At 38.6% G+C, this 13,801-nt stretch overlaps 1 protein-coding gene across 9 annotated transcripts in view; it reads right to left on the bottom strand.

Moving 5' to 3' along the window:
- Positions 1-13,801, bottom strand: part of ERC2 (ELKS/RAB6-interacting/CAST family member 2) — an 833,583-nt gene that overhangs the window by 698,189 nt on the left and 121,593 nt on the right. For 5 of the 9 annotated variants that reach the window (XM_078853606.1, XM_078853612.1, XM_078853608.1 and 2 more), the window contains exons 3-4: positions 3,464-3,487; positions 2,439-2,855 (exon numbers count right to left, since the gene is read on the bottom strand). In XM_078853606.1, the coding sequence (XP_078709732.1) occupies positions 2,439-2,855; positions 3,464-3,487 (441 nt within the window). The remainder of the gene's footprint in view (positions 1-2,438; positions 2,856-3,463; positions 3,488-13,801) is intronic. The other 4 variants (XM_078853607.1, XM_078853609.1, XM_078853611.1 and 1 more) reach the window with 1 other exon arrangement.

The raw sequence follows: 13,801 nt of genomic DNA, 5'->3' as shown, positions 1-13,801 counted from the left end.
CCTAAATGAGGGAGCCATTAATGCCTTTCGTTTAGCTATAGCTGAAATAATACAAAACACTGCCCAAATCCCAGGTTAGCATGGCAAGCCCAGAATAGGAGTTGAGCCATGTGGTCTGAGAGGTTTTCCCTAGGGTCTGAATGCAAACACAGAGTTCTGTGTATTGTTTGTTGGAGCTGTGTGTGTCTACAAGACAGAAAACAGAGGCATCAGAAAGGAAGCAGAGAGGAACAAAAAAAGCCAAGGAGACAGCAAAAGCAACACTCGTAGCATGAGCCTGAGAGAAAGCCAAGAGATAGTATTTTGGGTGCAGTGTTGGCTGAAAAGAGACTTGGAATTCTGATGAAGGAAACTGCCTCTTGTTGTTTGATTATTAACTACTGTGTCCACGGAAACAGGACTTGTTTACATTCCTTGAAAATAAAACAGGATTGCATCAAAGAAATACCTGATTCCATCAGAAATTTCTCCTCCTAACAGAAACTACCCACCAGACTGCAAATACTAGTTATCTACTGGAGCTAGAAAGGGATGACATTATTACCATTTTTATAGATGTAAAAGAAGAATCACAGATGCAGTTATGGGAAACAGAGGGCACACCTCTGAGGCAGAATTGCACCTCTATCAACAACAGGTAACAGCAGCCGCTGGAGTGTTTAAGGCACACCAGAACAGTCATAATGATTAAAACAAACATTGAAGACCATATTGTATTTATGTCACATATAGTAAAAAGAAAGCTAAAGGAAGGGTGTTGACATCATATAAAACTGAGATTCTCTTTAAACACGCCATTCTTCTGTCACATGGAGACTAGTGCAGAAACTAGCAGTGAAAGGATTAAATAGTACCAGAAAGCAAATGATGCAAGTAGGACCTCAACCTGTTGCTGCGGAGAGAATCACTCATCTTTTATTTAGTGCAGGTGCAACATCAAGCAGTCAAACAGCAGAAGTAAATACAAATTAAAAAAAAACTTTTAAGGGTTTGATTGACACTGTATACAAGATGGCCTCCAAAAGAAAATACCATTCCTAGGGACAAAACATGGGCTCTACAGATCAACCTCTAAAAGACAGTAATTATTATATTTTAGTTGAAGTCCCCAAACAACAAATACTTTTTTAGAGAGATTAAAATGTAAACACATCCTAAATAATTCATACACTAGTTTCATAATATATCAGAGTTTCAAACTGCTTCCAAAAGTATTCTCCATAAAAACTCCAAAGTTCTTCCACACCATACAGTACTGGAAGACTATACTAAATGGACCAAAACCTCACATGCACTTCCAATTATTCAAACAAATAATACAAGTTCACAAGAACTCCCCATCTATGACTTCAGAGTAGAATTAGAACAATTACCTTTGGTAATAAATATTTTTTTAAAAAAGAGAAAAAAGATACGACCTTATTTCAATCAAAGCAACAAACATCACCTCCCATCACAAAGCAGTATATGAAACCTGAAAGTAAAACACATTCCATTCCTATACACTGTAGCTTTACTTACAGACCTAAACAACACTGATACTAAGCTCCATGATACAAACAGTGCCAATGAAAAAGAATAAATCATTTAACCCTAAAATAAACAGCACAGGTCATTCTGACAAAAGCAGATCAAAACCAGGAAGCTAGATTAATAGCCTATAGAGTACAACACAGATTAGCAGACTTTGAGCCAAATTCAGTGCTGATGCAAGCAGGTGCAATTCCTTTAATATCCCGTTGACTTCAGACCATACTAATGGATAACTTAATGGGAGTTTTGCCTGAGAAAGATCTTCAGGATAAAGGCATTATCAACCACAATGCCTAGAGAACAAAACTTTACTCTTCCTCCCTGAAAAGGCAGGGTGTCACAAAGACATTTGCTGTACCAGCCAGTTCCCACCACTTCACATTCAACATGCAATGCTTTGATCTGCCACAGATCTTCGTCTGATTCAACCCCCCAGAAGCAGAAACCTGCATGTGTTAATGCCAAGAACAAGACAGCCAAAGAGAAAAAAAAATAAGCTTGCATCATTTTACTCCATTTTTGTCAACTCTTCCTTATTTAATTTTCAATATCAGTAGCTATTCATTCTCTCCTCAATAGCTGCATAAGTTTGACTTTTCAAAGAAAATGTATCTTGGTGGTTAAAGAGACACTATCAAAGCAGGAAAACCCAAAACGTGACCTAATTTCTTTTCTTATACCTGTTTCCAGAGTCCATGTAATTCCTTACGTTTACGTGTTTGTGGATTGGAAGAATTTGAAATTAAATGTTTCAATATCCTTTTTGATTTAAGAAAAGTCAAAAAGAAAATAGATTCCAGTTTCAAGTTTCAAAGTAGTATAAAATATATTTTCAAAATTAGGACAAATGTCCTTGCCAGTGTCCTTTTATCTGAAAAGATTTTAGAGGAAGGTGCTTTTCTTACCTCTCTAAGATGTATGTTTTCCTTCTCCTTCTGGTCTAAAATCACTTCTAAATGATTAACCTGAGATTCAGCCTCGGCCATCCTTCGAGCTCTTTCATTGTCATCTTCCATTCCTTTGGATGGCAAACCTTTACTTTGCAACATTTCTAGGAGCTTTTTTATTGATTCATCTCTAGCATTTAGTGTTTGCTTTTGTGTTTCAATTCTCAACTCCATTTCTTCTAGAGTTTTTCTCAAGAGAAAGAGCTCTTTAGCCTGTCTATCGTGTTCTGCCTGAAGTCTTCGAAAATTCTCCTCTGTAAGCTCAATAGTAAAATGCTCAGTTCCTCGGTTTCCGCTTTCTTGTTGAAGAAGATGATTAAGGTCTCTCTGAGTTCGAAGCTCATCTTGAAGTGCCTGGATGGTCAGTTGCAAATGCTATAATATAAAAAAAAAAAAAAAGGTAACTGAAGGATCTAAATGTAGTTTTTCTTCTGTTAAGCTATTGGTAGGTAAAGGTACAAAAGTTAACAGACTCAGTGATGATTCTACCAAGTGGCCATATAAAAATGTCAAATGCATCTGTGACAAAATACTTGTAATGAAGGTTTTCAACTGCTACTGGAAAAATTTAAAACATAGATGGAAACACAAACACAAAATAGTGTCAGTTACAGGTAAAATTAATGCTTAATAAAACTAGGCAGTGAAGAGAAAGTGAACTGTTGCAAAAATCTCAAAGTGACACAACCACTAGTACACTTTGTGCCTATAAAGCTTGAAGATGCAGTATTCCTTGTTTTCTAAGTTGTTTCATACACTAGAAGTAATTCTGCCTTCCACTTTTTTCAATGGCACTGTTCATGCTATAAGGCAAATCATAGCCCTCACCATAAATAAAGATTAATTAATTTTTTTTTTTTGCAAATAAAGCTATGAACAACTTTAGTAAACAGGATTACTGCATCTCAAACAAACAAAAATAGAACAAATGGTAAGCAATACTGAATTTTGCAAAACAAATTGACTGCAAATAGAGGACAAACCTTTGTTCTCCTGGCATCCAAAAACTGAACAGCATGGTAAATGAAAAAATGAAGCAAAATCAACATAAAGAAAGGTCAAATGCAAGCAAAGAATATTCAACTGAAAGAACTGAATTCAACATAAAGTACTTTCAACAGAAAAAAAATCATTTTATTGTATTATACCAGTGGTTCTCAACTCTGGTCCATCGCTTGTTCAGGGAAAGTCCCTGGCGCGGCGGGCCAGTTTGTTTACCTGCCGCATCTGCGGGTTCGGCCGATCACAGCTCCCCCTGGCCGCGGTTCGCCGCTCCAGGCCAATGGGGGCTGCAGAAAGCGGCGTGGGCCAAGGGATGTGCTGGCCGCCCTTCCCACAGCCCCCATTGGCCTGGAGCGGCGAACCGCGGCCAATGGGAGCCGCGATCGGCTGAACCTGTGGACGCGGCTGGTAAACAAACCGGCCCGGTGCGCCAGGGACTTTCCCTGAACAAGCGGTGGACCACAGTTGAGAACCACTGTATAATACAGTACAGCACCAACAAATTTATAAGCATTTAAACATATCACTCTAAAGCTATGACATACTCTAGCCAGTGGATATATTACAAATAGATTTATTAGTGTTCCAAAAGTTGTAATTCCATCACTGAATAAAGACGACTTGTATTGATCTGACTGTTTTCTTCTAGATTACCATATATTTCGACACTGCAGATTGTCCTTAAGTATTGTGTACCTCCATACTCTGCCTGCATAAAGTGGTTTTCTATTCACTGATAGCTTGCAGTCCTTATTGAAGGCAGAGTCAGTAGGAGATTTGCCTAAATGAAGACTAGATTTGGCCACAAGTAATTGTCCCAAATTATTATAGTTAATGGTATAATTTCAGATCATATTATTATTTGCAGATTTCACAGCAGTTACTACTTCCCCTATATTCATGAAATTGTCTAAACAATGTACTAAATTTCATAAAAATATAAACTTTTAGATAGTCATATGATCCAAAGTAAAAGCTTTTCAATCTCAGCAGCATATCAGTGAGATTCTGATAATTTTGGAAACATGGCACCATATATTTTAATCCTAATGTACTTTCTGAAGCGCCTCAACTTCTCATATAAAATCACTGATAAGTAGGGCTGTTGATTAATCACAGTTAACTCACATGATAAACTCAAAAAAATTAATAGTGATTAATCACAGTTTTAATCGTATAGTAAAACAATAGAATACCAATTGAAATTTATTAAATATTGTGAATGTTTGACATTTTTCAATTTTATTGATTTCAGTTACGACACAGAATACAAAATGCACAGTGCTTGCTTTATATTATTATTTTTATTACAAATATTTGCACTGTAAAAATGATAAAAGAAATAGTATTTTTCAATTCACCTCATACAATTACTGTAATGCAATCTCTATCGTGCAAGTGCAATATACAAATGTAGATTTTTTTTTATACATAACTGCACTCAAAACCAAAACAATGTAAAACTTTAGAGCCTACAAGTCCACTCAGTCCTACTTCTTGGTCAGCCAAGCACTAAGACAAACAAGTTTGTTTACATTTACAGGAGAAAATGCTGGCCACTTCTTATTTACAAAGTCATCTGAAAGTGAGAACAGGCATTTGCATGGTAGGACTGCCAACTTTCTACTCACACAAAACTGAACACCCTTGCCCCGCAACTGCCCCACCCCTTCTCTGAGGTCCCACCCCCCACTCACTCCATCCTCCCCCACCACCTGTCTCTCCCTCGCTCTCCTCACCCTCTCTCACTCGCTCATTTTCACTGGGCTGGCTCGGGGGTTGGGGCACAGGAGGGGGTGAGGGCTTTGGCTGGAGATGCAGGCTCTGAGGTGGGGCCAGAAATGAAGAGTTCGGGGTGTGGGAGGGGGCTCTGGGCTGAGACGGGGGTTGAAGTATGGGAGGGGGTACAGGCTCTGAGCTGGGGATGCAGCTTCCGGGGTGCAGAAATGAGGGGTTCAGGGTATGGTAGGGGGCTCTGGCCTGGGGCAAGGGGTTAGGGTGTGGGGGAGGACTCTGGCTGCGGGCTCTGGTGTGGGGCTGAGGATGAGGGATTTGGGGCTCAGGAGGGTGCTCCAGGCTGGAATCGAGGGGTTTAGAGGGCAGGAGAGGGATTAAGTCTCGAGCAGGGGGTTGGGGCGTGGGGGGGGTCAGGGATGCAGGCTCTGGGCAGTACTTACCTCAAAGAGCTCCCGGAAGCAGTGGCATGCCCCCCCTCCAGCTCCAATGCGGAGGCGTGGCCAGGCAGCTCTGCGTGCTGTCCAATCTGCAGGCACCACCCCCGCAGCTTCCACTGGCCATGGTTCCCAGAGCCAGCGTTTGCGGTGGGGGCAGAGTGAGGAGCCCCCCAGCTGCCCCTACACGTAGGAGCCGGAGAGGGGGCATACTGCTGTTTCCGGGAGCCGTGCGGAGCCATGGCAGGCAAGAAGCCTGCCTTAGCCCTGCTGTGCCGCCAACCAGACTTTTAACGGCACAGTCCGCAGTGCTAACCGGAGCTGCCAAGTTCCCTTTTCGACTGGATGTTCCAGTCAAAAAACAGACACCTGGCAACCCTATCACATGGCACTTTTGTAGCTGGCATTGCAAAGTATTTACGTGCCAGACATGCTAAACATTCATATGCCCCTTCAAGCTTTGGCTACCATTCCAGAGAACATGCTTCCATGCTGATGATGCTCGTTTAAAAAAAATAATGCATTAATTATATTTATGATGGAACTCCTTGGGGGAGAATTGTATGTCTCCTGCTGTTTTACCCGCATCCTACCATATATTTCACATTATAGTCTTCTCAGATGATGACCCAGCACATGTTCCTTTTAAGAACACTTTCACTACAGATTTGACAAAAAACAAAGAAGGTACCAATGTGAGATTTCTAAAAATAGCTACAGCACTATACCCAAGGTTTAAGACTCAGAAATGAATTCCAAAATCTGAGAGGGATGAACTATGGCACATGATTTCAGAAGTTTTAAAAGAGATACACTCTGATGCTGAAACTACAGAACCCGAACCACCAAAAAAGAAAATCAACCTTCTGCTGGTGGCATCTGACTCAGACAATGAAAATGAACATGCGTCGGTCCACGCTGCTTTGGATGGTTTTCGAGCGGAACCTATTATCAGCATGGATGCTGTCCTTTGGAATGGTGGTTGAAGCATGAAGGGACATATGAATCTTTAGCACATCTGGCATCTAAATATCTTGTGACGCCGGCTACAACAGTGCCATACAAACGCCTTTTCTCACTTGTCATGGTGGTCCCACTGAAGGGGAAACCCTGCTTTGTCCCTGCAGCCCTGATGGATGCATGAGAAAGATATCACAAATCAGGCCCAGCTAAAGCCTAATACAGCTATTTGCATTTTCTTAATGTACATAAAAGTGACAGGAGTTTTTATCATTTTGTTCAGGCAGGCTGCACCTGTAGGGTGAAGCCCCCAACTCTTGAAAATGCCTGATCTAGAATGTAGGATTTTTGTGTGTTTCTACATTCAGCTAAGATTTTACACACACACACCCCTCGAAAGCACCATCTGCAGCTAATATTTTGATGTTATGGGACACCTGAAAGGCCACCTTGCACTATCATATTATCTCTTCACACTGTGAAAAGAAATGGAATACAGTTGCCCTATATGTAATGCCCTGTGTTTTAGGGCACAGACATATAAAATTTTCCAGTTGGTACCAAACCTTTAGTCCATCAAATCCAGTATCCTGCCTCCAGCAGTGATACTTCAAAGGAAGGTGAAAAAATTCTATTACACAGCTGACCAATTGCACAATGCTACACAAAGTGGAAAAATTATCTTCTGACCCATTAGGTGACCAGCCTGCATTCTGAACCATGGGATTTGGTTTCTTTCTTACTTTGGGGGACATAATAGCAAATCTTGTTATTGTTAAGAAAATTATTCAGTCCTTTTATAAATCCAACCACAGTTAAACTGTATTACTTCCTAATCCACTGAATCCAGTCTCACTATACACTGTCGAGAGAAGTGATAGTTCCTTTTCCAAAACTTTACTATAATCTCTTGCTGTCAGATAGTTTTTGGCCCCTTTCCATATACTATATTCTTTGTAATACATATTTAGTGTATTGTAGTCAATCCCTAAAGCATGGGAGAATATTAATCAATTCGGAGCATTCTTTGCATATAAAATCCATTGATACAAGTGTCAAATATCCCTCCAGGTTTGTTACATGGAAGCATGATCTACTTCTTTCGCGGTCAGTGAACTAATTTTAGTACTTTTGAATTCATCCTGCTCCTAAAACGTGATCCTGTTCTGAACAGAGCTGGTTGAATACTCTGTTCAGTGAATAATTGCTGTTATTTGTCAAATAATGTTATTAGGTTTTCAAACAGCTCTGGTTTGGCACATCTCCTGTGAAGTAATATGCTCCTTCAATTCCCATTTTATCAACAGGAACTCAGAGCATGCAGCATCATGAAAGACGTCTTCAGCATATCACAGGACCTTGTAGAACCCTCTTAGTAAAATATTTTTATCCGTATCCTCTCAGAATTGGTTAATCAATATTTTTCCCCTTACTGGTAGAAGCAGTCCCATACTCATGGATTAAATCCTGTAGTCCTTACTCAAGCAATACAAATGATTTCTAAAGCAACCAGTTGCTGTAAGAGGAATGTTTGCTGTGAACAACTGCTTTCAGATGTTATAAAATACACTGGAGAAAAGGACATTTATAAAGTTGAAATATCAAACAAAATGTTAACAGAAAGTACACATACATGCACCAAAAAATTAACAAATGGCCAGCAGCCAGACAGTTCCTCAGATCCCAAAATAGCTTTACATAAAGAATGTGCATCATTAAAACAATCATCATCATCACCACCATCATATTATAACAAAATACTGATGCCACGGGTGTCTTCAGACTGCAACAAGGTGTGGTTTCTAAGGGTATGTTTTTAAACAATTAGTCATCCTTCTTTCTCGTACCTTTGGAAAAATACAGCATGATTTCTAAGGCAAGCATTTCTAGGATAAGCATTTTTTTCAAGAACTAAAATTCTCCAACCTTCACTCACTGAATAGTACTTTACTGAGGACTATTTGAAAAGTAAGGTGCTTCCACTGTGAGTAAGGATGGGAGAATCTGGCCCTAACAGATTAAAGTTAGTAAATTATATAAATAGGTAGAAACAAAAAATGTATAAAGAACAGAGTCCAAGAGTCAGGATTAGATTAATATAGGCACACTAATTAAAATTTTCAAACTTTGATGTCTAACATTAAGTATCTAACTAGAAGTAGCTTGAGTTTTAGAGGTGCTGAGCACCTGCAGTCTAATGTTAGGTATCCATGTTTTAAATTTTTTTCTTCTGCAATTAAAGTAACAACATCCAGGGCAGGGACCATATTTTTATTCTATGTTTATACAGTGTCTACCAAATGGGGTACTGATCTACTAGGACCCCTACTAGGCACTGCAGTAATACAAATAAATAATACCACCACCACCACCAATATGTGGTGGTTGGAAGGGTGGGAGGGAGAAAAAAAAAAACTTACCCTTTTTTTTATCTGCAAAGATGTCTCATTTTACTTCTCTGTCATACTTAACCTCATCTGTTCTCCTTCAGAACAGAAGTGCTTAGCACTGCTTTAGGGAAGCTTTCTAGGATATTTGGGTCCCTCAAGTAAACCTTACTCCTGATATGATTTCTCACAACCTAAAAGTCAACACAATCAATCCCTTTGGATTTAGATTCCAAATGCCTGTTGTCTACGAAAGATGTTCAGAATCTGAATCTTGCAGTTACTCCCGGCAACCTTCTGAAGTCAGAGAGCAGGATCCCCAGGAGTTATTTTATCACAGCAGTAAATGATTGACCAGAATATTAAGGACATTCAAAAGCACTCAAGCCTCTTCAAAGAACAAGGAGAAAGAAAATGACAAAAAGCATTGTAAATTGAAAATTAAACTAAACCCTTCCCATCCCTTCCTGGCCTTCAGGAAAGCAAGTTTCCAATCTGCTCCCCAACTCTGTATCTGAGGAAGAGAATCAACCTGCAGTTCCACTGAGGTGCTGGAGGAGACTCCTGGAAACCCCTTGCTAAAAATCTGCCCTGCTTCTAATGGGGTTCACCTCCCTATCTGGGTCCTGCTAAAGCAGTCCTGCAAAAGATTACTGAAACCTAGATATTGTAAGTATACTTCTGAAATAAAAAAAACTTGCTTTCACAATGTGCCAAGTATTTTCAATATTGTTTCTGCAGAAGAGATACTTACACACATTCTTAGATTTCAAATTATACAAGTTGAACATTGTGCTGTACTATCAATATACTCAGTATAGTTTTCTTAGAGCTGATTTGAAATTTTTGAACCTTGCTTTTCAAAAGGAATACTCAAAAATGTTCAGGTTTTTATTTTCCCATTTTCTAACCAGCTCTAGATTTTATGAACAAAGTGCAAACACTTCCAGGGATGTGCAGCTTACTTTACGTTTAATTTGCCAAATAGCATTGCCTCCCTCCTTAGCTATAATTATGATTAATATTCTAGATATGGTTTATTTCATGCCTGGATACCACAGCAGTTGGTTGATAGATGGATTAGGCTGATTAAATAAAGCATTTTTGTTTAGGTTCCACAACCTCTCATTCCACCTCTGGGGCTTATCAAAAGCTAAACAGGTAAAATTTTATGGGTACCAGGGGTTGCCAGGGCTCACCTCTAGGCTTGGCAGTTCATAGCCCCAGCACTGCTGGGCTTGCTGCATCAATTATGAATGTAAAAAAATTGCTTGAGCCCTGGCACCACTTTCATTACAAATTAAGCACTGCTTTGGACACTCTAACAGGGAATTTCATGATTTGTGTTTGTTGCTTGTCAGCTTGAAGGAGTTCTACTCCTATTGACTTCACTGGAATTACTCCTGCAGTTTTCATCCTTAACAAACCAAAAAAAAGTCCCATTCAAATAACAAAAATCTTTATTTTTACTTTTATATTGTCTTGTCCAATCCCCTTCAAACCTCTCAAAATTTCTTCTGTGGGCTGAGGTCGTCCAGGGCAAATGGAGCTTTTCTGTTAAACTGAGAGGAGAGGCTAAAATAAGGTTTTAATGGAAAACCTCCTCCACTTGAAGAAACTGCTATTGAACAACTCACTTAAATCAAAGAGCACCAATTAAGGAGAATAATAGGGAAAATAAGAAAATTATTATTCAGAGCAGGGGATCCATCTTAACCTTTTAAGTACTTCATAACCTGCTGAAGCACTTTTGCTAGAAATGTGATTAAAATGACATTTAGATAGCAATGAAATCTTTCAGAAGTACATATTTACTGTTTAAAATGTGGGCACAGTCTTCAAAAGACTGAATTTATATTTTTTCAGCAATTTGTTACTCTATTAAAATAATTCATTTTAACTTTAATATATATTCAGATATATCTTAATATGAATCTGTTATATTATATTTGTCAATCAACATTATGTTTGGCCTATATAAAATAGATTTTAAAATAGCCTTTGCTTCAGAGAGCTTAAAATCTAGAGAATACACAGAGAAAGACAGTACAAACTGGGAAGTTCAGATGAAAGAGTCAATTACATAATTTTTTTTAAAATCAAAATGTCTTTTCTCTGTTTGTGGGCCACATGGCAGAAGTTAAAACAGGAGGAGAAATTTGAGCGAGGAGAGCAATGGAGGCCTGCAACAGAGTTTTTTTCCTACAGTGGAGCAGCATGTAAGAATGGACAAAGATTCAGAGCCAGATCCCCTTTTAGGATCAAGGCCACAAAATGGCAATACAACATATTTAGTATTAAGAAAAAGAAAAAAATCAAGCAATACCTTTCAATGTACATAGCAGGTTTGTCATTTTTTTTTTGGTTTCCAACAGCCATTATAATAAGTTGGCTGTTTAATAAATAATAATAGTAATCAATAAAAATAGTAATAACTACTTATTTTACACAGCACCATACTACATGAAGGTTCCCCAAATGTTCTGAAAACCATATATAGAAAACACGTTATCCATGCTGCCACCATACAGTCATCTAGATGGGTTGAAACATGACAATTGCTGAACAGTGAACACTATATAATGGTTTAGAACAGGTCAGGAAAGACACCTCATCCAATGTAATTTTAGTTAATCACATTGGAATTTAGCCAGAACATTAATGTTTAACACCCCTATTATTGTGAAAAGTGCATCGATGGCTCAATAATTCTAAGTGATTAGCACCTCTGCTTTATGTTTCATCTAAAAGACAAAAACCGGCCAGTTTTTCTACCAGCAAGATCAAATAAATGTTGTCTTAATATTTTTTAATTGGATAAGATCTACCTCTAATCTCATGTTAACCAAAGTAACTATTAAAAATTATTTCCGTCATCATTTTCTGCAAGTAGGTTCTGTTCTAGTGTTTCCATTCTAACGTTTCCAACTAAGAAAAAAAGGCAGTATATTTCTGGGGATTTTTTTTCCTCTTTTCTGGTGTTAGCTGTTAATCAGGTTTCATCTTCATGCCTTAGAACAAGCCTTAGAACTCTCAGAAAGGCACTCCCTTGCCTTGGCCTATTGCTTAAATACAAGTTTGTTTTAAGGCAACCACTTTTGAGTTTTCAAGCCATAGACATGTATTATTAAATACTCTGGAGTGCCAACAACTACAACTCCTTCCATTCAACCACCCTCTGAATTCAAATTGTCAGCGTCTTATTACAAATCACTTGACAGACATGATGCAAGTCTCAGAAAATAACTTTTTTGCTAGCATTAATAGGTTGACTCCATGTTAAATCGCAAACAGACAGAAAGATTACCTACTGAATTACTATTCCTTTAAGAAAATATGATGTACAACAGATTTACAAAGAACAACAATCCAGCATGCTACTGCATTAAGCTCATATATTAAAAGTGCTAACGGGAAAGGGCAGATTAAACTCAGTTGTAGAATTAGCATCTCAGAAATCTCAAATGGGAGGAGGTAAAAATAATGGTTCTGTGTGAGCAAATGTTCATAGAATTTTCAAGGACTGTTTATAATTCAAATATTTCAATCCTTTTTAACAACCAAAAAATTAAGATTTCTGATAAAGTGAGCTGAAATTTTCAAAAAGTTGTTGCCACTTTTTAAAAAAATGACAATAAACTGGCTAAAGCCATTACCCACCTGGAGGAATAAAATAGGATTTCACATGTAGAAATAAATGGAGTGTAACTTTCCCAGGAAGCTTACAATTACAGCAGATGGTATCATATGATCCTCATCCTCCTAAAAATGAATTATGCTAGGGGTGTCTGATCTAGTTTGCATTGCAGTCAGTACTGAGATTCCTGATGATTTCAATAGCCTGAAAGCTGTTTATAGTCAACTTCAATCAGGTCTTATAACATGAGGACAATAAATCACATTCTCTAAACTATTATATTCCATAGTCTTATTTACACCATTAAAAGCTGTACATATATTAGTATAATATTGGCTATAATATTATAATTATAATGTGGGTCCAGGGGCAGAATAGGCCTACTGCTCCTCCTGCATGTCATAAGAGGCAACTAAAAAGGGGCTGCCTGGAGAAGAATGGGCTCCAACAGGTTAGAAATTTGACCAAGACACATCATATGATGAGCAAGTCAACCATGTCCATACCAGATTGGTCACAGCCTGAGTTAATAATGACCGCGTCATCCGTATCCCACCAGGGCGGATGTGACAAGTATACTACTGGTGTAACCCCAACAAAGAGAATCCGTGGAAGAGATAACATCATCATAGACATATGGAATGTAAGGACACTGAGACAATAGGGAGGTTGAAAGAACTCACGTACGAAATGGAACAATATACCTGGCATCTCCTAGGAATCTCTAAGGTCAGATAGAAGAACTTTGGAGAGGCACTAATGGAAAAAGGCCACTCTATGACAGTGGAGAGGACAAACACATCAACAGCGTAGGATTTCTTATGCATAAAGGTATCAAAAAATCAGTATTAGGATGCCGTCCAACGTCCAGCAGGGTTATTTCCATCCATCTAAAGGCAGTACGGTTTAATATCACAGTGGTACAAGTCTACACTCCTACAACAGACTATGATGATGAGCAAATTGAGGATTTTTACAATCAGCTCCAAGACATCATCAATAAGGTACACAAGAAAGATATCCTGATTGTACAGTGAGATTTAAATGCTATAGTGGGTAGTGATGCACAGGCAGATTGGCGAGATTATTATGGCCCTTTCTGTAATGCAGTAACCAATGAGAGAGGATTGAGACTTTTGGAGTTTGCCAGCTATAACATTCTGG

This window comes from Lepidochelys kempii, chromosome 7 (genome assembly GCF_965140285.1).
Source record: "Lepidochelys kempii isolate rLepKem1 chromosome 7, rLepKem1.hap1, whole genome shotgun sequence".
NCBI classification, from domain to species: Eukaryota; Metazoa; Chordata; order Testudines; family Cheloniidae; genus Lepidochelys; species Lepidochelys kempii.
Note: the sequence above shows the minus strand (reverse complement) of the source record. Positions and strands in the feature narration are given on the sequence as shown.